At 41.3% G+C, this 24,853-nt stretch overlaps 1 protein-coding gene across 3 annotated transcripts in view; it reads right to left on the bottom strand.

Annotated features, from left to right (window-relative positions):
- DAAM2 (dishevelled associated activator of morphogenesis 2) overlaps nucleotides 1-24,853 on the bottom strand; it is a 220,701-nt gene that overhangs the window by 25,479 nt on the left and 170,369 nt on the right. For 2 of the 3 annotated variants that reach the window (XM_033144585.1, XM_033144586.1), the window contains 3 exons: nucleotides 15,887-15,994; nucleotides 12,853-12,888; nucleotides 11,546-11,652 (listed from right to left, as the gene is read on the bottom strand). In XM_033144585.1, coding sequence (XP_033000476.1) covers nucleotides 11,546-11,652; nucleotides 12,853-12,888; nucleotides 15,887-15,994 — 251 coding nt within the window. The remainder of the gene's footprint in view (nucleotides 1-11,545; nucleotides 11,653-12,852; nucleotides 12,889-15,886; nucleotides 15,995-24,853) is intronic. The other variant, XM_033144587.1, reaches the window with a different exon arrangement.

Below are 24,853 nucleotides of genomic sequence, written 5' to 3'. Positions count from 1 at the left end.
CTGAAAGTTCAGCCAATATTCTGTCGTAAAAAAACTTCTCTTAGATCTATAGGAGTGAGCAAAAGTTAAACCTTGCGAATATTTCCCCCCCCCCTCCATTCTTGAGTGATTGGCAATGGCTATCATAGCAATTAACTTGAAGCACTCACAATATATTGTGGGGAGGGGGGGAACTATTCACACAGGGCCAACTTCCCAAGGGAGTTGGTAGAAGAACTTCCATGCATAAGGAAAACATCAGTGGAGATACACATGACGGGAGCCTTCAAAGTCTAATTTATAGTACCTTGCAGAAAAATAAGAAAAGAAACACTGAAAAATTCCACACTTTTTTGTTGCCTTCATAGTCTTGGAATAGTGAATAAACAAATGTCAATGCTTCCCAGACAGGAAACAGTACTAAGCCTGAGATATTTAACACATTTTAACACTGCCCCAATATAATCAGCAGCTAGTAATTAAAACATGGAAGGTTATGTTAAAAATAAAAATCTTTAAAATTTTGAGCTGTGCTCTTTCTAGCTATTCAAAAATGTAAGGCCAAACTTATGCCCTTCAGTCAATGCATAGCGTAGACCCAGAAGACAAGGCATATCCCTATATATGAGTTGGGAAGCTGCAACTGGAAACTATGCTCTGCAGCAACTATGCACTGAAGCATATGAACAGGCTGTCAGAGAGACTCCACTATTACTCTTATTTTGTCATTTCCCTTCATCTAAATATATATACACACAATTCATATTGAATGGATAATGGGTCCTCTTTGTGTATGGAAAATCATAACACTCATCCTTCCACTTGGCATCAGTTTCAGCAGGGAAGCCAAAAACCAAAGAGGCCATGGAGAATGAATTACCCTCCTACATCCCCCTCCAACTCGAATTTCAGAACCATTAAGCAAGACACTCCAGAGAAATCTCTGTTGCTCCTGCCTATGGTCATAGGTACTGTGGCCTCACTATGTTTTCAGTTTCCAAACCCGACAGTTTGATGCCTTCCCAAGGTGCTCAGTTATCTCAAGATTTAAAATGCTAAAAGCACGAGCAGTGAAATCCAAGAAACCGAAATGCTTGTGCAACTGTGCTAAGCAACTAAGCAAGGAAATGTTTGGTCCAGGCAACCTGTCCTCCTATCACAGAGAATTACATGGTCCCATTCTAAGATGCACTTCAACAAGACTCACTGAAAGTCTGCAGGTGAATACATGGAGCTTAAGATGTGCCTCAAAGATCACTGCAGAGTCTATTAATCTCAGGGCCAAATATATCACTTAAACTGAGATATGTAGCTAGTATAAGTGCACGATTGTTGGATATATGCGTATACCAGTTGCCAAGATAGCAGAAGATCTGTATCAGTACCCTAGTGTGGAGATTAGAGGGCTTAATCCAGATCTAGATTTGGGGGCCCGTACCTGCAATTTGCATTGACAAATTATTCATTTGGCTCAAAGAGAGCTTTATTTCTCTATGCAAATTGCTGGTGTGGGGAAGCCAAACTGGGGGGAAAGGGTTAAAAAAGGACATATGCCCCACGCTAGAGTCTCAGTTCAAATCAGAGGCCCTGCACACTGGCACTTTCTATAAAAAGAAAAAGAAGTTCTACAGTTAGGGAGACACATATTTATATAACTTATTGTCTAGTTTGGCCCCCAGACTATACTAAGCCAGCACACAGCTGTAACTCACGCAACCACAAATGTGCTACTCTCTCTCACACCTAGAAATGGATGAGCAATTGGGCCAAAGGGCTGTTAATCAAGTATTTTCATTATTGTTGTTGTGTTTTTTTTCCAAAACTTCTGACTAACCACGCAATGGATCTTAAAATAGCCAACAGTAACATAAAGCAGATGTGTTGCTTTTTAAGCAAAAACAGGTGAACTGGTTTGAACAAAAACCTAAAGCAGACCCCTAGAATCTTTCCACTCAGGGTTGAGCGAAGATGACTACTCAGGGGAAGGGGGGGTGTGCTGGTTGTAATGGAGACACCACATTAAAGTGTGATTACGGCCAGAGGAGAAACACTAAATAAGTCATATCTCATTGTTGGATATGTATCAGCAGTGATTTTCCTACTGGTTTTATAGGAGCCAAATATAGATTTCTCCCACTGGCGTAACAACTGACAAACCCCAGGCTGCATACACAATTGAAGCGCCATCATCTCTGCTTCTTATTTGTTTACCAAAAAAAAACACCAAAAAAAACTAAGGCTATGGAATCACAACCAAGTTAAGCAGTTGCTGGCACATAAAAGCAGCAGAATGGAACAAGGTAGGGCTACACTGAACAACACCTGTGAATTTTTAAAGAGAAAAATACAGGCAAGGCAAGGCAAAAACAAAAAACAAAAAGCGCTCTTAAAACCCAAAGGTACATTTGAAAACGAAACACCCCGTCTGCCCCAATCAAATGATACTGCTGAAATTACAAGATTTCCAAGAAGTGGTACCCAAACTTGCTCGCTTCCCTCTTCCCTCCCAAACCATTTTCCTTTTATCATATTGTATCTTATCAGATTAAGAGTCTTTGGGCAAGGGGTGTATTGTATTTTAATCTGTGTATACTGTTTAGAAAGTTGGAGGAGGAGGAGGAGGAGGAGAACTTGCAAAGGGAAGGCAGAGGCATCAAAGAACGTTCTAGCATCCTGAGGCCTACATCCTGTTATCGTCGTAAAATCAGGGTGACTTGTCCAGATCATAACAAGATTACACGGTGAACACTTATAAGTGCCCATTAAAAGAAAAAATGTTCTACCAAGAAATGGCTGAGATGCAGCACCTTAATATTTCTGCTCTAAATGGGAAACGAACAAACCCTTGAATTAGTCTACGCACAACCATAACATACATTTACTTATTTGACTTTTGCCGAGCTAAACACTCTCAAAAATCCAAGAAAAATTGCAGGGATGCAACCCTTCTAGATTTAGTTAAAAACCTTCCTAAGAAATATGAAGTTTCATTAAAATTCTCATTTAAGTCAGGAGCAAGTCACACTGCAACAGGGACTCAGTGCCAGATGGACTCATCCCAAAAGAAAGATGGCTGCTGCCAGAGTAAGGCTGTGTACACACCATACCTCCAGAGCACACAACTTCCCCCAAAGAATCCTGGGAACTTCAGTCTGTTAAGGGTGCTTGGAAATGTACTTCTGCAAGGGATAAGCTACAGTTCCCAGGATTCTTTGGGGGGAAGCAATGCACTTTAAATGTATGGTGTGCACACAGCCTAAGGAAGAAGCTTGCAGCTGCTGAAGCCAGTAAGTTGGTAAAAAGGGGACCAGTGGTGTGTATGTGATTCACTGAACAGAGGAAGAAAGAGTAAGACTGTGAGAAGCTCTATAGCAGTGATGGCCAAACTTGCCCTTCCAGCTGTTTTGGGACTACAACTCCCATCATCCCTAGCTAACAGGACCAGTGGTCAGGGATGATGAGAAATGTAGTCCCCAAACAGCTGGAGGGCCAAGTTTAGCCAACACTGCTCTATAGTGACAGTGTCTGCTACCTTCCTTTGCTATCCTGCAAGATCAGTCTGAGCCTGTTGTGACTTATTCTTCCATCACCCTGCTCTCCTGTCTGCCACATTCCAGCACCTACGACTCCTTTTTCTTCTGCTTACTGAGACCCTATATTGGGCTTTTACAGTTAAAACCGCTAATTCTGTTCACTGCTTTCCTGACTTCTAACCTTGGCCAGGCAGGTTTCTGAAGATTACAGGGGAAATAAAACACTCCTTATTTCTCTTCCCCACCACATTAAGTCACGCGGAGCTGACGAGACCCAAATGTCTGAGTAATCTCCAAGTCAGGCTGAAGTGGCACCATTATCAAAATGCTCCTAAAATGATACTTAGCCTGCCCCTGCCTTGATCCCCTTAGGACACATGAATGACCCCTATTGACTCTACAGCCTCATTCATCACTAATCTCCTCAGGACACCTCAGCTGATTTAATGTCAGTAGACATGAAGTGGCTTATTGTTTGGCCATCTTGCATAGAGAAGGGTGGGGTGGGGAGGAAAGAGACAGTGACTTATTCCAAATATGCCTGGGAGTCATGCTGGATTTGCCTTTCATTTTTTGCATCGCAGCGCACTTCACAGATGTGGCTGTCTCATTTTTCTCCTTCAAGATAGTCACTGGTTCAGTTTAAGCTAACTGCCAAAACTCTCACGCAGAAAACACTCCACATTCATCAACCATCTCTCCTCAGAGAGAAGGAGCGCCGTGCTATGCTGCCGCTCCATCTTTAAGCTGCGCTCACTTTGATGGAAGATGCGCTGCCACAAACGCATGCAGGGCCATTTATTCTAGAGCCATGCCTGTCCTCAAAACCACCAGGATACGCTTATGTTCATATTAGGGACAAAAGAGGGTATTTTCTCCTTTAAAAATCAATTCATTTGCCTTATCAGTATAAACCATACAATCAAGATAGATAATAATGAAGCCATGCAAAGCACCAATGCACAAAGCTTTCCATGAATGTTGCTCACCAAGACTTGATGTAGCAAATGCAGGGGTCAGAAAGCTTCTAGGTGAGAACAAGGGATTTGATGCATATTAACAGGCTTTCTTTCCCGCCCCACAATTTTAATTTTCTGCATGCACATTTCCTCCTTACAGGGACACAAGAGAATTCCCTTGTTTGTAGAGGAGAGAAATAGGGAGGCTCTGTCAGCACAACAGCTAACTGTGAGCACCCACAAGTGTGAAGCTGCATGGCCATAACTTCCAAGATGGGAGAAGGCTACTTAAATCTTCACGATGTACTCAGCCTTTCCCCTCTGTGCTAACTATCCACAAGACACCTTCATGAGCCCATGGAAGCCCATCTTAAAAGAGGAATGAGCAACTGGTGGCCTTCCATATTATGTTGGACTTAAAATTCCAACTAATCTCTGACCACTGGCCATGCAGCTGGGGCTGGTGGGAGTTGAAGTCTAACAACTCTCTCTCTTAAATGAAACAGTTTTGGGGCTGATCTGAATATGCAAAGAAAATCAGTTGGTACAACTTTGCTGAGCTATTTCTCTCTCTCTCTCTCTGTGTGTGTGTGTGTGTGTGTGTGTGTGTGTGTGTGTGTAGATTCACAAGTTTGAATGCTCCAAGTTACAGAAACATCCCTGTATGTCAAAACATACACACACACACACCAGCTTCTCAGAGGAAAAAGGTTAGACTCCTTCTTGGCATACTACTTTTCTGTGTACAAGTAGGTAGCCGTGTTGGTCTGCCATACTCGAAACAAAATACAGGGGAAAAAATTCCTTCCAGTAGCACCTTAGAGACCAACTAAGTTTGTTACTGGTAAGAGCTTTCGTGTGCATGCACACGAAGGTATCTGAAGATGTGTGCATGCACACGAAAGCTCATACCAATAGCAAACTTAGTTGGTCTCTAAGGTGCTACTGGAAGGAATTTTTTTATTTTTCTGTGGGAAAGGATAGGAGTCCCAGTTCCAAGTATTTTAAAGAGCACACCCTGGATTTTACATGCACATGACCTTCAGATTTGATGGGCATTTTGTTATCAGGTATCTACATCTAAGTGGAACTAAGAACCAGCCCTTAAAATCTGGGCAAAACCAAGGCAAAACCAGTAATGACCTGGTCCACCTTGTTCATTGGTCACCTCTTTCTTTATACGGGCAGGAGAAGGGGATATCTTGGTGCTGAACAGTAAAGAACATGAGGTGGCATTCAACTACGTTTTACTCAGAGCAGACCCATTGAAATGCATGGACCAAAATTAGAATGTTTGATTTCAATTACTCAGATTTCAATCTGAGTAAAACTTTCATGAATACTAGCTCATATAGATGGCAGAAGTACCGGTAGGTGGAAAAAAATACCGGTACGTAGATAAAAATAAGGGAATTTCCAAACGAAAAGGCATCTTAATTCTTCTCCCATCATTTTTATTCACCTTGTTACACACCTGCATTTCACCTGCAGTCAAGTTTCTTTGTTTGCAATAATCACACAAAGTACGACAACGCGACAAATGCCAGTTTGCTCACTGCAGGGATTGAGCAGCAAGTACCATCTCCATCCATTCTGATGGACCCCTCAACACTGCAAAGGAAAGCTGGGTAAAGAAACAAGCCGCCAGCTTAGTGCATTCTTAAAGTTCCCAATTTGATATAGCTCAGCTCATCTTACAGAAAACAGCAGGCTCATAGCCAGAACTTGACAGATTGCAGAAAAGGGACCGAAATGTCCACGGGGCAAGTATCATATGAATCATATCATAGCTATTCAACAACAAAAAAACTTCACTATCGGCTTCTGTTAAACACTTCCTTGTTTCAGACCACTTATGGATGACTAAGCAGAGGGTCAGAGAGACAAGAATACAGGGATTCAGAAAAAGGACAATATGCCATTGAGGCTTAATACCTGGGTCTTTGGCCCCTCTGGATTTATGCCTGTTTGGTAAGAGGAAAAGAAGCCCCAGTGCTTGACTTTCCAGATGACAGAGAAATCCTGGGCCTTAACATTAGTCATAAAGCAGCAGCAGCCTCATCTAGGAAACTAGGCAACATCTGTCCATCGCACCATGGAGGAGCCTTACTACAAGAAAGCTACTGCTAGGAGGTGAGGAGGTATATATCAGTTGTTGGCAGTTTTTAAAGAGGATCTGTATACTTCAGGACTGGGGAGGCAAGGTACTTTTCAGACCTATAGTTTAAAGAAGTACTTCCATCAACTGGGGTTGTAACGTGAGTATCAATCTTACACCGACCAGAAGGCTCATTTGTATTACAAATACTTATCTGCTTTATTTCCCGCATTGCCACTGACATCAATACACATAGCATGGGAGATGCTAAAGTGCATTTTAAACCTCAAGTTGCACAGCTTTGATCAGCCTTCCCCAACCTGGTGCCCTCCAGATGTTTTGGACTGCAAACTCTGGCCATACTTGGCTGGAGATGATGGGAACTGGGAGTCCAAAACATCTGAAAGGCACCAGATTGGGTTAAGGCTGGATCGGGACAATATTTTAAACTACAGGGGAAATGGGTGGGGGTGGGGAAAACATGAGTCCAGACAAGGCTTTGTGATATATGGAGAGCTAAGCTGAGCACATAGCCTGCTGATAGAGATTTAAGACAGGATAGCTTCACATGGCCTGCTTGATTTAACTAGAGAGCTTACTATGCACTGAAATGGAGGTAAGGTCATCCATCAAATAAGATAGCTTTTTTTTAAAATGAAGGAAAGAAAAACCCTCTGAGAGGTTCATGGCCTTGAACCTTACAAGCAGTGTGCACCATACATGCAATGCCGATCTTCCTTCGCACTTCCCCTCGGGAAGAGGGGTTTGCGTGATAGCCTAAATTCTGATGCAGAAAATGAAGACGTGTGTGTGTGTGTGTGTGTGTCAAATGGCTCCTGAAAAGGGCTGAAATCTGGCTTGCTCCAGATTTAAGGAGGTCTAGTCTTTCTCAGTCACAGCAAGGACTCCATTCATTAAAGCTGAATAGATTCAAGGACCATTGCATTTCAAACCAAAAGACTGCACTATAAGTCTCATTGTCTGCTGGTATACCTCTTATTGCTCCCGTGGAACTGCAAATGCTTATTTCATCTGTCATTCCCCTAGTTCTCCCATTCCCACAGACACAGAAAGCTGCCTTATTCATGTCACCAATCCTTCTAGCTCAGGGGAACCTCAGGCCTGTGTTCCAAAGGGTAGGCTACCCCTCTGTGGCAGATTTGGCGAAGGGGCACACAAAGTTACATAGGGAAGAAGATCAATGAAAAAGAGGCCTGCTGGATCAAGGAAGCTTTTGCCAGCAGAGAAATATGATTGGATACAGCCCACAATCTTTATATTAATTGGCACAGGAACATCATATACAAAGGTCTATTGAATATTGCATATGTAGCCATGAAAGAGAATTTTACTGTATGCATGAGAGAAACACACACTTAAGAGCAAAATACATGACATGCAGTGCTGCATTACTTTTCAACTACTGGAAAAGGCAAAGTGTTGAGAAGGAGAAAAGTGACTCTGAAAGAGAGCTACAAATTCCACCCTGCACCAACACAGGCCGCAAAGAATCCAATTTTCATCTGTTCTGATTGATACCTTCTTCCCCAGTCTTGTTAAAAGGGAAGGTGGGGAGAAAGGAGACATGATTATTTCCCACACCAGCCAGCTTTCGCTTTCTTGGGTCCTATGAAACACGAGCCCCACCTGACCCTTTCGAAGACAGTGTTAGTGAAACGAAAACATTTCAAGTAGTTGTGTGTGCAGGGGAACCCTCTGTGCAGCCATTTCACTTTAAAGGGCATGACAGCACCGTGTAAACAGAAGGGGAATAAACTGCAAAGATATATGCAAAGTTTACAGCCAATTGAAAGCAGCTGTTGAAAGAGAGAGGGGGCACCTGAAAGGAGGGGATGGTGCTCAGGGTGTTATGTGGTGCTCTCAATTTACACATTTGCATTTTCACAATGTTCAAAAGTACAGTCCTGCCAAGCACTCCCTGGGAGGCCTGGGGGAACGGCAGGTAGGGACACTGTCCTCCCTCCAGGCTCTCGTTCTGAAGCCTTAGTAGTCCACAGAAGGAGGCAAGGAAGAAGCCAGAAGAGCCAAGAGACTGAGTGACAAAATCCCTTCACATTGTTGCCTGCATCCCATTTTAAAACATATTTAATCAGGTTCTTAGCTGAAACATGGAACAAGATGCTGAGGTTAAGGGAGTGGCGCAAGGCATGCCCCCTGCCAAAAACGAGCTCCCAATTCAGATTAAATGACAATCCAGATGAATCCAGATAATGGTTTATGGATCAGTTGTGTTCAAGTGTGGAAGGATTTACCAAGATATCTTCCAGTTATGCTACAGGCTCAACAAATGTGATTATTTGGATTCTGGGTAATAACTTGCAAGTAACAGTGTAGCTGCCTTCTGCCAGGGGGATTAAATGATAATGTGGAACAAGTGCCTTCAGAAGAGGGGATTTAAAAGTCAACACAGTTGCACTCTAAGGCAAATACCTCCCTGAAGATATATTGGATGAAAACTATTTCTTCCTCCAAAACCCTCCTAAAAACACCTCTCCTAATTCTAAATCAGAAACATTCTTTTCCAGTTTGCCACCATTCCACGTAGCAATCTCTGTTGTCTCCCCTCTGTTGGAATTATATATTGTGAGACCAAGTGCTCTTCTTGTAATCCTTGAAGCACCTATGCCAGGGGTCAGCAACCTTTTTCAGCAGGTGGCCGGTCCACTGTCCCTCAGACCTTGTGGGGGGGGCGGACTATATATATATTTTAAAAATAAACGAATTCCTATGCCCCACAAATAACCCAGAGATGCATTTTAAATAAAAGCACACATTCTACTCATGTAAAAACGCCAGGCAGGCCCCACAAATAACCCAGAGATGCATTTTAAATAAAAGGACACATTCTACTCATGTAAAAACACGCTGATTCCCGGACCATCAGAGGGCCGGAATCAGAAGGCAATTGGGCTGCATCCGGCCCCTGGGCCTTAGGTTGCCTACCCCTGACCTATGCTGTTGTTAATGTCAGCCAAATGGTCCTTACTAACATGCTGGGCAGGCAGTGATTCAGAGAAGTAGGAGAGCCAGTCTCCCAGCAGGGCTGCTGATTTTTTGTCTTGTTTTGTTTTTGCATTATTCCAACTTTGCCACAGACTAACGAGATGGCCCTGGAGAATTCCCTCTCAAACAGCCTCTTTTCCTCAGCCTCTAAAACTAGTAGCATTAGTAACTGGAAATCATGGACTTCTGTTAGGTCCAGTTACACTGTAACACTACCTGCTCAGAGGAGACCCATTAAAAGAAATGGAGTTATTATTATTATTTATTGAATTTATATACCACCCTGTACCTGGGGGGTCTCAGGGCGGTTCACAGAATAAAATCAAGACATAAAATCACAAAACACCCAACAAATATAAAACAACAACCCAACAGACCCCCCCCCCCAAAAAAAGAACACACTTTAAAAGGGCATAGGATGTAAATCGGATACACCAAAGGCCTGGTTGAAAAGGAATGTTTTTGCCTGGCGCCTAAAGGTGAAGGTGGCAGGCGAACTTCCCTGGAGAGTTAAGGTAACTTAAGTTACCTATGATTTCACAGGGTCTAACTCTGAGTGCAGCTTAGTCAGGTGCAACCCATAAAGTTAGATAAATTTGTTCTTTTTTGCACCGGTGATTTTGCTTTGCTTCAGATGCGAGGGCTGGACCTCAGTGCCCGCAAAAGGCCCCAGGATCAATCCTTGGAATCTCCAGGTAGGGCTGGGAATGATTCTCTGTCTGCCTGCCTGCTGTCAGTCAGTGTTTTTATTTTATTTTATTTTTAAAAAAATATTTTTATTAAAGATTTTCTTGATTTACAAAGGTAGTGCAACACAAGGCTAGATGTGGCAAAAGTCGTGACTCCAGCAAAAGGCAGCTACCTAGGTTCCTGCACAGTCATGACATCTCTGCTAATTAGTCTCAAACTTCCTAAAAATAGGAATGGCAGTCTCATCTCCACAACCAAACAATTCAGTCCTTGGCTTACCTGCTGCTGCCAAGCACAAGGGGACAGCTACTTACAAACACATGCCAAAAATGCCAATGCACCATCTGTGCCAATGCACTAGTTCATGTGCAAATAAAGCATTTGCATATTATTATACTTGCAAATGTGATTATATTGCAAACATAATAAGGGCTAAAAAATAATGTTAACAGTTGAAACACTTATTTATAAAAAAGTGGAAAAAAACGACTGAGAAACTATTGTACTTAATATACCAAACTGTCATTTTTTAAATGACTATGACACTTTAGACTGGAAGCATTTGCTTAAAAGGGATTTAATGCAAGCAGCTTATAGTATCTTGGGGCATACAGCAATGAGGAATATGAGCACTGGAAGTAAAATAAAAATAAAAAATATGCTAGACCTCAATGCATAAACTAATTAATGAGCTAACAATCCTATTTGTTTGTGTCATTAAATAAACTTATAGCCTGCCCTTCAAATATATTCTTGGCCATCTTACAATACAAAATCAAGTAACAGTAAAATCATTTTAAAAACATGATTTGCATCATTTCATGATTTGCATCGTTACAATTTAATCAGAAATAGCAATGTCAGAGAATTCCAATGAGAATGAAAATGGTAATAGAAATTACCAGTATTCACTTGTTTGTCCCATGTCCAGAATAGAAATCAATCCAACAAATATTATTGGCATTTGCTATTGCTGCTGCTTTCAGTCTGCTAATGAGATGTAATTGATTGTGTTCCTGTCATTTGCATACTTAAATGAATGCGGTGGAATAATGTAATGACAATGTAACTTATGTAATTTCACCACGGTGGAAAATAAGACAAATAATGTATTTTTTATTTTTTATTTGCATAAGGTGAACTGCAGTGGAACAGAAACAGCGCTGCATGTGACAAATGTAAGGTGAAATGAAAAATGATGCCTTCTTATATCCCTAACCAGAAAGCAAATCCCAAATAAGTACAGGTTCAAGGAAACTTACTTGGAAAGGAGGATGACACAGTTCTGTGCTCTCCGGCCATCAATCACAGAAAGCTCTTTGACCTTTCGGGTGGACAGGTACAAATCTTCGGTTGATCCCATTTCCTTCTATAAATAGTTTTTAAAAAACCATGAAAATCAGTGCCATATATTTTTCCTCCTCCTCCTTTTTTTTCCTGCCAGTGTAGAAGTACCACTAGCTAGCCAGTGCTCTAAGCCCAAAGAGTTGAACTTGTGTAGAAATCCATATGAGATGCAGGATTGTAATGAAAGGGAAGATTAAGGAAGCCTAGGATAGATTTCTCTGTCCTAGTTCACCAGCTAAACCAGAAACATTTACTTTATTAGGATGCGGGTGGCACTGTGGGTTGAACCACAGAGTCTAGGGCTTGCTGATCAGAAGGTCGGCGGTTCGAATCCCCACAACGGAATGAGCTCCCGTTGCTCGGTCCCTGCTCCTGCCAACCTAGCAGTTTGAAAGCACATCAAAGTGCAAGTAGATAAATAGATACCACTCCGACGGGAAGGTAAACAGTGTTTCCGTGCACTGCTCTAGTTCACCAGAAGCGGCTTAGTCATGCTGGCACATGACCAGGAAGCTGTACACCGGCTCTCTCGTCCAATAAAGTGAGATGAGCACCGCAACCACAGAGTCGTCCGTGACTGGACCTAACGGTCAGGGGTCCCTTTACCTTTTAATGGTACATTTACAAACACAGAGGATTGTTTGTGCATTTGTGTGTGTGCATATGTCTAGATGTATAAAGTAGGTCTGTTTCTCCTCTCTTTCCCAGCACTTTAAACAGGATTGCCTGTGCAGGTTGAATGTTTTATAGCACAATTAATTTTATAGCACAATATTTTTTTTTAAAAGAACTAAGGGGGGGGGGAGGGAAACCACATGCTTTATGGTGCAGTGCATACCCTGGCATCCCAAGAAACACAATGTGTCCAAAAAGAAACACACACCAAGCAATGCTAAATCAGGTACCAGTTGTGGATTACAAATAGTGAACATTGAATAAAATATCTTCGCTTCTGCCCAAAGAGGAAAACACCGGGCAGGTTCTTTGGAATGGAGCAAGATACATGAAAAGGACAGGGATTTTCCATGCTCCCTCCCTCCCTTGAAATGCATGCAAGGAAATCCTTATTATCTCCTCTCCACCTGCTAATGTGCAAATAAAAGTGAAAGGTTTCTCATGCAGTAAACAGTGTCGGTCGTGCGTCTGCTTCTGCTGAGTCTCATAATGTAAACAGTGGAATAGAACTCTGAAAGTCAGGCAGAGGACAGACAGTAGTACTCACCTGCTTACAGGAAGAAGGAGGGTTAGTTAGCAGGTCCTACTCAGGCAGGATTCGAAGAGAACAGAGAAGGAAACATGCCAACAGTTAGCCACAGCAATAAAAGGCACAGAGTTTACCAAAGCAACAGCATTTGGGTTTCCTAAGTGATTACAATGCTATGCCAGCAAAATGACTCTTTTTTTATGAAAAGACCCAAAGAGGAAACACATCCAGGTCTGTTCTTCTCTCGGCACATACATAAGCAGTGAGCTTGCATATTTTGTGCAAAAATACTGCAGACAGTAATTATCAGTGCAATCCTTTGCACATCTGCTCAGAACAGCTGGTCCTATTGAGTTGAAGGACTGCAGTCTAAGCCTCTGAACTCCTTTCTGCAACAGCCACATAACCAATATTTTGAAGCAAGGAGTGAATGGACTGAATAGCCTAACGAGGATTAGTCAGGGAGTTCAAAGTAAATTCTACTCAAAACCAAGCATTTGAGTAATATGGTCTCATCCTTTTATAACTAACAGCAGATACATTTCTAGGGAGGGGAGAACAGACCCTTTGCCTTTTCAAAGAATGAAGGAGCAGTTTAATATAAAGGAAAGTGGGAAGAGACATATTAATACCATATTAATTGCATTGAAGAAAGAAATGCCTCATTCATGCTCGCTCTCTCAAGAACAAAAGAACTAGGATTTGCTTTGACGTTTGAATTTGGATGCATTTGTTTAAAGTTTAAAAGTCACAAATTCAGACTAAGTAAGTTTAATAAGCAGATATATCCACAAGCTTTTTGCCCCTGCAGTGCCCCTTCCTGGTGTACCATGATAAACTAGGATGTTTTCACACAACCACCCACCCCACTACATTCCAAGCAGGAAGTTTCCAGGTTTGGAACAAGCCAGGATCTTAAACTGCAGTCTTAAGAGCTGTGATCACTGTAATATTTGCATGCCTCTGCTGTCTTTCCTTTACCAAAGGCCCAGAAAACTATCTTAGGGCATGGAAAGGAGGTGGTAGCAGATGTTCTCCAGGTCCCAACAGAGGACTGTAATTGGAACCACAAGTCTGCACAACATTTCTGTCAAGGATTCCGAGACTTATAGCCCCAGCTCCCAGTGAGATGAGATGCCCTGCCAGGGCCTGGAGATCACCCAACTGCCTCTACAGCCTTGCCCTATCCTGCCCAAAGGTAGGTTTCTGGGCAGGAAAAGGTGAGATAACAAAGGACACATTTGCGATAATCCTTTGAGCTTTATGGGGAGCATTCAAACCCAGTGCCTGCAAAAAAAAATAAAATAAAAAAAAATTGAGCCTTTGCACATATTCAGTTGGAAAGCTTACAAAGGCCTAGCCCCTTCTGAACTGAGCAGCAAGACACTTATGAACTCCTGGCCAAGGGGGCTAGGGATGAATCTCAAGTGGCGCCTAGAGACAAAGCAGACTATGTGCTGTCAGTGGGAAGTTGCACTGACTGGCAGGAGCTGTGCCAATTAGAAAACAGGGAAACCCAAGGCAGAATGGAAATTGAAGTTTCCACGTTAATTCAGAAATGGACAGCCAAATCTTCACAACTTTCTTGTCCTCTAAAAAATGCATTTTGCAGAGATTCACACAAATAAAATGGCCCAAATCCAGGGGGAACTAAGAGGTGTTGTAGTCAGGGACGTTTATGGATTTATTCACTAATAGCTTCCATTGGTTCCATTTCGTAATAGCTGGAACAGGAAAAAATGTCAGAGGATTTAAAATTAGAAATAGCTCTTTTTGTATATTGTTTGTGATACCACACTAAAAAAGTGGGGGATACATATAATAGGGTCCACCGCTTTATATTATTGGATAGGAATTATTTAGGTTTCAAAGCACATTTGGGCTGTCATTTTAACAGCAGCAGGCTGTTTCAAAACAACTGGAAGAGACCATGTTTTCGGAATACATTCCAATAGTTAGGAAAGAATTTGGGAAGCAGGCAGGATGGGGGGAGGGCAAAACTCCATGGTACTGTTCAAGCTGAATCTCATTCATCAGAGGCAGACAGAATGCAGGTGACTTGCTTTCCCAGAAAAGGAGACAGAGAAATGCTAATAAACAGCTGCTGTTAAAATAATGTTGCTAATGTTATAATCTGTAACTCATTTGTTGGAAAGAAAAAGAAAGGGGGAAATAAGTGAAGTGACCCCCCCCAAGCCAAACTAATCCAATCTCACTACTGAAAGCTCTAATTGCTCAGAAAGTTTTATTCAAGAGGAGTAGGGTTGCAAGGGCTAATGCATAACAGGAAAAAAGAAAACACAAAATCAGTAGCACTGGATAGAAAGATCAAGCATGAGAGAACAATCAGAACCCCAAACAAGCTACAGGTTCAAATAACTGCTTGCTTGCTTGCTTGCTTGCTTGCTTGTTCATTTATTTCGCACTAAGGTTATATGCAACTGCAGAGTTTAAAGCAGGTGTAGTCAATCTGGATCCCTCCAGATGCTGTTTGACTCCAACTCCTATCAGCCCCATGAATGATAGTAGTTGAGCAACATCTGAAAGGCCACAGGTTCCACATCCTGCTTTAATCCAAGATAATGTTAACACAGCTGCTTTATTATGCTCCTGTCTTTAGCTTCGGGGCTGAGGTCAACATCTAGCATCCCTGGGAAGCTGCTGAGCCACTGACATGTAGACCACTGCCAATGTCACCTCTGGGCTGTGCTTTACGTTATTTCTCAGCCCTCTGCTCCGAGCAAAACCAGATGGCTTGGTTGAGGGCCTATCTCTCATGATGCCCCAGTGCCCCTGCAGCATACTGATGGTTGCCACCAACACTAGGTGTGCCCAACAGAACTCACTGATGGAGGAGGCAGCCAACTGGAGGGAACTTTGCTCAGTCCTGCCCCCTTCCTACCTGCAGCTGGCCTTGCTTACTTTGAAATATATGACAGTCCCCACTGCTTGCTCCTCTCCATTGGTGTACCCAGTCCTGGAAACTATTTCTGCAATGAAGCCCAGGAAGCTCGGGGTTTAGAGTGAAAGGAATGAAAGGAAAACTCCTTACCTGGTGTCTCTGATAAGCTGAGAACATTTTTTCAAAATCCTCCAAATCCAGCATCTTGAAAGCCCTTAAGTCATCAATTTCATGCCAGATTGTGCCATGTATCTTCTCCTAAAGTCCAAAGAGATACAGAAACATTTAGGGGACAAATAACAATGAAGGCTTGTAGCAGTGTGTGTGTGTGTGTGTGAGAGAGAGAGAGAGAGAGAGAGAGAGAGAGAGAGAGAGAGAGAGAGAGAGAGAATGAGAATTATTATGGTCAATCCCAGTTAAGGTCAGCAGGGAAAAGGCAGATGGAAATTGTGCACTACAGAAGAACCAGATGAGAGTGTATCTAGTCTTCTCCTAATCCCTTTAACTACAGTTAACACTGTAACATGCAACACTAAAGCAGAAATGGTGGCTTAGTGCTGAAGCTCTCTTCATCTGCACACAGCTATATCCTGTAAGTAGCAAACTAAGCCAGGATCCATCATTTAACCATAGCTTCCCATCGCACTGGGCGGGATTCACCTACTGAACCCCATCAGCAGGTGCCCTGTGCTTCCAACTTGCACCATAGGGCTTCCCTCCCCTCTCCCCCCACACCTGTACCCCCCCATGTCGGGAGAACCCCCCAGAACAGCACAGGGGGAGGAGACTGGTATGTTCTGTCTAGGAAGCTGACATTCTTGTGCAGACTGGACATCTGTAATAGTGCAACGTTGAATCCCACCCATTGTGAAGCAAGAAACTATGGTTACCAGCTTCAAAACAAGACAGGATATGGAAGCCATGTTTTTAAAGGTGCCTTATGAATCCAGCTTGTTTGAAAGCCACTGAGCCCTGCTTCTTGATTTGCACTCTAAAATCTGCTTGTAAAAGAATTTCATTGCAGTTGTGTTTTTTTTTAATTTAACTGTAAAGTGTCCTCAGCATCGATGGACAAAGGCACTGTTAATGTAAAATGTTAATTTTATGCTAAAGAACTGGAGACTTTAAAAAGAACACAGAAATGTTCATGGTGTGTATGAAGGGGGGGGGGACTCAAGGAAATCACATTGGCAACAATGATGATTTTCACAGCATGTGGTGTCTTATGGTCCCAAAGAAAAAATTACCAAAGAAACCTCTCAAGGGGTCCTGGCCTGAAAGTTCCTGAAGTGCACTTACGCAACAAAGTGCATTAACACTTCATTATTGAAATAATTAGGAACAGCCTCCATTTCCCACTCACAGTCAAAAAGAGCAAGAGAAATGTGTTATGCTAGAAAGGAAACACAGGAAACAAGATGATGGTCAGGGCAAAAAAAGCAGAGCCTTTTAAGCAATAAGATGATGAAAGGAAGGAAATGGGTTTTTTAAGTTAAAAAAAAGCACAGCAATGTGCATTTGCACTGTCTTGAGGTGGCTGATTGGTCTGCAAAGCTGTAGTCCCTATCAGTGCTTTTTTAGCTGGTATGAAATACCATAACCTCTTTTTTTTGCAGCCCATGGCAGTCATTTTATGCTGGTACCCACAACACTTATCAAGATATGAGTGCTCGCACTCATCAAAAGTGTCAGTTCTTTTCCGAAGTGTGGAGCTGAGAAGACCACAATTGACTGTGTGCCCCTAGATTATTGGAGCTACTTAGAAGTGCATCAGTTTTTTTCTGGGAGAATCCTAACTATTTTCTTCATTTATTTTTTTTAAAAAAGATTTTATTATTTTTCCATAAAACAAAACAAAAACAACATTGAACATACATAAACACAATAAAAACATAATACACAATCAACAATATAAAACACAACAATACCCTACAAAAGAAAAAGAAAACTTATACAAACCTTACTAACTATTTATCTTTGTTTCTCTACTTTTTTTATCTTCTTAAAGGGGACTTCCCCTGGTCCCTCCTCTGTCTTCAAATACATATATATTCTTTAGGTAGCTTCATTTCTTTTCCCATTAACTCATACTCAATATCCTAATGTTCTTCAAATTTATCTAAACCAATATATTTGTTAACTTATATTCTATATCTTATCACCTTCTTGTACCAATAGATCTATCACATCAAAATTTCTTCTTAAACCATTATAACTAACTTTAAACTTCTAAAGCCGATTCTTTTATATATTTCTGCACAAATATTCAAACATTCAATTTAACATGCTTAACTAAATAGTCCTTAAAATTCTTCCAATCTTGCGACACCTTCTCCTCCCTCTGGTCTCGGATCCTGGCGGTCAGGTCTGCAAGTTCCATGTACTCCATCAACTTCATCTGCCATTCTTCAATTGTCGGTATATCTTCACCCTTCCAAGTTCTTGCCAATAAAATTCTAGCCGCTGTCGTGGCATACATAAAAAATACTCTATCCTGACTGGGTATCTCTTCGTTGGTCATGCTCAAAAGAAAAGCCTCTGGTTTCTTACAAAAGGTAATTTTCATTACCTTCTTCAGCTCATTATAAATCTTATCCCAGAAGGCCTTTACCCCTGGACACGACCACCACATATGATAAAAGGTACCTTTCGACGCTTTACATTTCCAACACATATCCGACATTTTGGAATTCATTCTAGCTAACTTAACTGGTGTCAGATACCATCTATATATCATTTTCATAACATTTTCTCTTAAACTATTACATGCAGTAAAATTGATGCCTTTCTGCCACAATCTCTCCCAGTCATCCATCATAATATTATGACCCACATCTTTTGCCCAATCTATCATTGTTGATTTCACCAGTTCATCTTTCGTATGCCACTCTAGCAACAAGTTATACATCTTGGAAAGGTTTTTAGAGTTCGATTCAATCAGTTCTGTTTCCAGTTTTGATTTTTCAACTTGAAAACCAATTTTTTTGTCCAGTTTAAACGTTTCATGAACCTGATTATATTGCAGCCAGTCGGGGACTCGATTTTTAACTTGATCATAGCTTTTCAGCTTAAATGAGTCCCCTTCCTGCTGCAATATGTCCATGTATCGTAACCAACTTGCAGACATGTTTGGTCTCTTATAGGCCTTGGCCTCCACTGGTGATATCCATCTAGGAGTCTTTCTCTCCAGTAAATCTTTATACCTAATCCAAACCTGATACAGAGATTTCCTGATTATGTGACTCTTAAAAGTTCTGTGGATTTTGGCTTTGTCATACCAAAGGTATGCATGCCATCCAAACATGTTGTCGTGTCCTTCCAAGTCCAACACGTCTACATTTTCTAGTTTAAACCAATCTTTTAACCAGCAAAAGGCCGCAGCTTCAAAATAAAGTCTTAAATCCGGCAGGGCAAAGCCTCCTCTCTCTTTGGAGTCTGTCAAAATCTTAAACTTGATTCTAGGCTTTTTGCCCTGCCATATAAACTTCGATAAGTCCCTTTGCCATGTCTTAAAACAGTCCATTTTATCCAAAATTGGTATGGCTTGGAATAAAAACAGCATCCTTGGTAGGACATTCATTTTAATCGCTGCTATTCTGCCCATTAACGACAATTTCAATCTTGTCCATATCTCCAGATCTTTCTTTATCTCTGTCCACAGTTTTTCGTAGTTATCTTTGTACAGGTTGATGTTTTTTGCTGTGAGATTGATACCTAGATATTTTACAGATTTGATGAAATTGAGGCCTGTGCCTTCTTGTATTCTTCGTATCTGTTCTGCACTCATATTTTTACTTAAAACTTTGGTTTTCTGTTTATTTAGTTTGAAGCCAGCTACTCGTCCAAATTGTTCAATTAATTCCAAGGCTTTGGGGACACTGCCTTCCGGTTCTTGCAGGGATAACATCAAATCGTCTGCGAAGGCGCGTAGTTTGTATTCTTTCTCTCCCACCCTAATTCCTTTTATCTGTTTCTCTTTTCGTAGCATACTTAAAAGGACCTCCAGGACCGTAATAAATAATAAAGGGGAGATAGGGCACCCTTGTCTTGTTCCTTTTTCAACTTCAATTTCCTCCGATATCACACCATTTACTATTATTTTTGCTCTTTGTTCTGTATAAATGGCTTTGATGCCATTTAGAAATCTTTCTCCAACTCCCATCTTTTCCAAATTCTTTTTCATGAACATCCAAGATACCTTGTCGAAGGCTTTCTCCGCATCAATAAACAGTAGTGCTGCCTCTGTATTTATGTTTCTTTCCAGTTTTTCTAAGATGTCCACAATAATTCTTGTATTATTACTTATCTGTCTTCCTGGAAGGAAACCCGCTTGATCTTTATGTATATAGTCTTTCAGCACTCTTTTTAATCTTGTAGCCATAACATTTGCAAAAATTTTGTAATCCACATTCAAAAGGGAAATTGGACGATAGTTTTTCATTTGCATTCTGTCTGTATCTGGTTTTGGAATCAGTGTGATAAAGGCTTCTTTCCACGTCTCTGGCGCCCTATCTCCTTCCAATATTTTATTGCAAACTTCTTTCAAAGGCTGCGAAAGCCAGTCTTTAAGAGTCTTATAAAACTTTGCGGTTAGTCCATCTGGTCCTGGTGCCTTTCCTAGTTGCATATTTTTAATTGCATCCTCAATCTCTTGGGTCGATATTGGGTGGTTGAGTGTTATTAGTTTATCCTCTGGGACTTTTTGCAGACTATGTTGTTGCAGGAATCGGTCTATCTCTTCTTCTTTTATCCTCTCCTCCTTGTACAGTTGCTTGTAAAATTTTTGGAAACACTTTCTGATTTCCTCCGGGTTCTCCACTATTTTTCCATTCACTGCTAAATTGCCGATGACGTTTGCCTTTTGTCTTTTCTTCAGTTGCCAAGCTAGTAGTTTTCCACATTTATTCGCAGATTCAAATGATCTCTGTTTCATCATTTTTAATTTCCATTCTATGTCTTGATTCATAGTTTTAGCATACTGGGATTGTAAGTATTTAATTTCCTTTTGGATTCTTAAAGATTTGGGATGTCCTCTTAACTCTTTCTCCTTGACTTTGATTAATTTCAACAGTCTTTCCATTTCCGCATTTTGTAATCTTTTCTTTTTTGCTTTTTCACTTATGAGGAATCCTCTCATTACCGCTTTACTTGCATCCCAGGCGGTTCTTTTTTCTACTTCCGAATTCCAATTAATTTGAAAATACTCCTTCATTTTTTTCATGGCTCTTTCTACCAGCTTGGTGTCTCTCATCAGTGCATCATCCATTCTCCATCTGAAGGAACCCTTGGAAACCATCTTGAGGGTTACCTGTACAGGATTGTGGTCCGAATAAGTCCTTGGGCCGATTTCTGCTTTTTGTATTTTCGGTGCCAATTCGTTCGATATCCAAATGTAATCTATCCTCGACCATGACTTCTGGGATTCACTAAAATACGTTGCCTCAGTGTCGGTGGGGTTTTTTACCCTCCAAGCATCCTCCAAATTTAAATTGTCCACCATTTCAAAAAAAGTCTTAGGTAGTTTCCCATCATTTGTTAGTTTAGTTCTTTGGGATCTATCCATTAAAGTGGAAACTGCCCCATTAAAATCTCCCAGGCAGACTAGTTTATAGTCCAAATAATCCAGCAGCAGGTCGTGTATTTTTTTTATAGAAAATTGACTTTCCATCATTTGGTGCGTAAAGTCCCAGAATCAAAATTTTTTCGCCTTGTATTTTAATTTCAATTGCGATGTATCTCCCTTCTTCATCTTTAAATAACTGTTTTGGGCTGTATTTCTCCTTTACATATATTACCACGCCTCTCTTTTTGACCTTGTCTGATGATATGAACTCTTGGCCTAGCTTTTTGTTTTGTAGTAATCTTCTATGTCGCCGAACTATGTGTGTCTCCTGTAAACAAATAATATCCAAATTCTTCTTTTCCAATCCATGAAATACTCTGCGTCTCTTTGGTCTCTGGTTCAATCCCCGTACATTCCATGTCATTAACTTAAACGCCATTTTTCTTTGTTAATCCTCTCCTCCAGTTGCTTCTGCTTTCTTGTCTTCCTCTGGGTCCTTTTCGCTTGGTCCTGGTATCCCCGGCGGTGGGAATACTCCTGGACGTCTATGTAGAAGTGCTGAATCAAGTGGCCCTTTGAGCTCTTCCAGATGTTTATCTAGGAATTTTTGCTTTTCAGCCAGGGATTTAATTCTTATCTTTTTTCCTTCAAATGTAAAAGCAAGACCTTCCGGAAATTCCCAGCTGAAGGAGATGTTGTTTCTTCTTAGCTCAGCAACCAGATCGTTGTATGGAATTCTTTTGTCCAAAAAGAATCTGGGGATATCCTTATAAAAGATGACTTTACTCCACTGTACCACCAGGTTATTTTTGTAGTGCAGATCCAGAAAGAAGTCCCTGTCGTTTCTGTCATGCAACACAAGCAAACAGTCACTGACTGTTTTGGCACCTTTCTTCCCTCTGGATCCTCTAGGCCCAAATCTGAAGGCCTTCACTATGCGTGCTGCAACGTTTACCTCTTCCAATTCCCAATATGACGAAAATAACTTCACAATATAGGCTTTCAGGTCTTCTCCTTCCAATTCCGGAAGACCCCTGAGACGAATGTTCCCCTCCCTCTGGTGGAGTTGAAGAAAAGCAAGAGACTCTTCCACAGTTCTCTGTCGTGTGCCAATTCTCTCTAAATTCTCCAAGTCTATATTATCCAATTTCTGTTCCACTTTTTTTATTTTTTCTTGAACCACTTTAAATTGCTCAGAGTCCTTTTTCAGGGTTGTTACCTCCTGTGCTATGTTATTTATTTGGTCTCTGTTCTTTCTTACGTTCTCCTCAATTTGCCCAATCGATCTCTCCAATGTGTCAGTGGAATTTTTTATATCAGCTTTTAAGTCGACTTGAAGTTTTTCTATTGCAGAGTTAACTGTAGCATTAACTGATGCACTGATTGTATTAACTGAAGCCTGCGTTTGCTTCAACCCCTCCGTCACACTTTTAAGTCCTTCTGCTATTTCTGCAACACTAGCAGCTAGTTTCTCCATCTGTTCTTGTAAAGATAGGGAAAAAGAGCCTTTTCTTTGTGAAGAGCTAGCTGTTTTGGATCTAGTGTTCTCATGCATGTCCTGTGAGCTCTGCAATTGTAATCTCAAGGTCACTCCAGTTGCTGTGGTAACCGTTTCAGACATTCACAGTAGAAAGCCAACAGTCTCAAAAGTAAACACCAGGTGGCCAGCAGTTCCCTTCTGAGAACAAAGAGACTGCTGAGCCAGGAGTCCCACACAAGTCCAGTAGTCAAACTTCTAGGCACAGAGTTTCCAGTTTTAAAGTCTCAAAGTATTTTACAGTCAAAAAGAGTTTAGTTTTTTAAGTAGCCCAAGCCAGTAATTATATTTCCTTTGCAGTGTTACCACCAAGTCTTTATAATGCGTTGTAGCTGGCCACAAAGTATCTAAAATGTCTCCACTGGTAAACAGTCACTGATACAATAACAAAGAGAAAAATGGCAACAATTTACTGCAGCCCGCTACCGACCCGGAATCCTAATCCTGAGGGAGAGCGGTGTCTTCTTTTGCCATATCTCCTGCTTTTAAGTCTTAAAACATCTTTAAAACAACTTTTAATCCACTTTTAAAAAGTTTGGCAGAGTTCGCAAAACTTTTCCGTTAGTCGCGGCTTTGATCTTTTAGCGCTACCAAGCTCCGGCAAACAGTTCAAAGGGAGCAGGCTTCCTTTTAACTTTTCTCTGTAAGTTATTATTCTTCACAGTTCCAAATCAATTCAAAATCGTTACTTACAGAGTTTCTTCTGAGACTTCTAGGCAGGAAGTGTCGGGTGCTCGAGTCTGGCGGGATCGCTGCTTTGATCCTCCGAAGGCAGTCACCTCTTCAGTCCCGTACCGGGCTCCGCTCGCCTGATTTTCCCCCTTACGAGGGTCAATCAGGAGCGGGGACGGTACGTCTGGGACCCACAAGGATAACGGTCCACGGGACGCTCTTCCCGTGGTTTTAAGGGACCCGTGGCGCAGGCACGGTGGTCCCTAAAGCCTTGCGGAGGACGGAGCCGGCTGACTCCCGTCCGCCATTGACCGGCACCAAACCGGAAGTCCTAAATATTTTCTTCATGGAGCGAGAAGCTCAAAAGCTGAACTTTGGAAAACTAAATTTTCCATGGGAGCAACGCATACATTCATGAGACAGCACAGGCTCCACCATGAGAGTTAAGGAAGGCAAACCAAACCATCATTTTTGCTACATCCACTGCTGTCACCAAAACTTCATTTTTTCTCTGGCTGCCTCCACTAAATAGCTCTTTAACCTTCCGGAATTGGCCCAACCTATTTTCAATACTGGGTAGAACAGCATGTCACTAAGAGGCGGGTTGAATGACAAGGCCTCAGACCAAATTATTCTAAACCAAATTATGCCTTTACTTAAGGAATTATGCCTTACTTTAGTAAGGCAACAAGTTAACCAAGTTTTGGGGAAGCAATTTTAGAAAGAAAGAAAAAAACACTATTTTTACCATTTGAGTAGTACAAATGAAAAAATAAACAGATATTATTGGCTAAATTTTTATTTCTCTATTATTGCCCGGCTTGACCTTCCTGTGTAAAACTTCCTGGTGGAGGGAAGGCTCCCATTCCCGTGCTGACCCTTTTTACTCATGGGAAAATGGACGGCTGGGACAGACAACTTCTTTACACTGCATTCTCATTGCTCAGTTATGGATTAAGAAATTTATAGCTGCTTTTCATCAGTCAAAATGACTGAGTATTTCGAGTGAAACAAAAGATTCACCTAATGACAAATTATTCCCTTAGCTCCAGAAACATAGTTATGGTAGCTAATCAGCAATATAAAAATACAACAAATACTTGTTCTTTTTGCTCTTTTTTAAAAAAGTTACTTCATCTGTGCATCATTCCATTTCCCCGCTTAATGAGATATTTTTATTCCATGTGAACCTTGGAGAATTAGTTATCTGGCTTCTCTGCTATGCAAAAAGTTTTAGTCCATTATGAGAAATCAGACCTGTGAACAAAATTTCCCAGGACTCCCCAAAGATTGCCTAAGACATAAAGCAAAAAGTATTTGGAGCACACACAATTAGCCAGAGTAC

The sequence above is a fragment of the Lacerta agilis genome, chromosome 3, assembly GCF_009819535.1.
Source record: "Lacerta agilis isolate rLacAgi1 chromosome 3, rLacAgi1.pri, whole genome shotgun sequence".
Classification (NCBI taxonomy): domain Eukaryota; kingdom Metazoa; phylum Chordata; class Lepidosauria; order Squamata; family Lacertidae; genus Lacerta; species Lacerta agilis.
The sequence above is the reverse complement of the archived record's forward strand: the minus strand, read 5'-3'. Positions and strand labels throughout refer to the sequence as shown.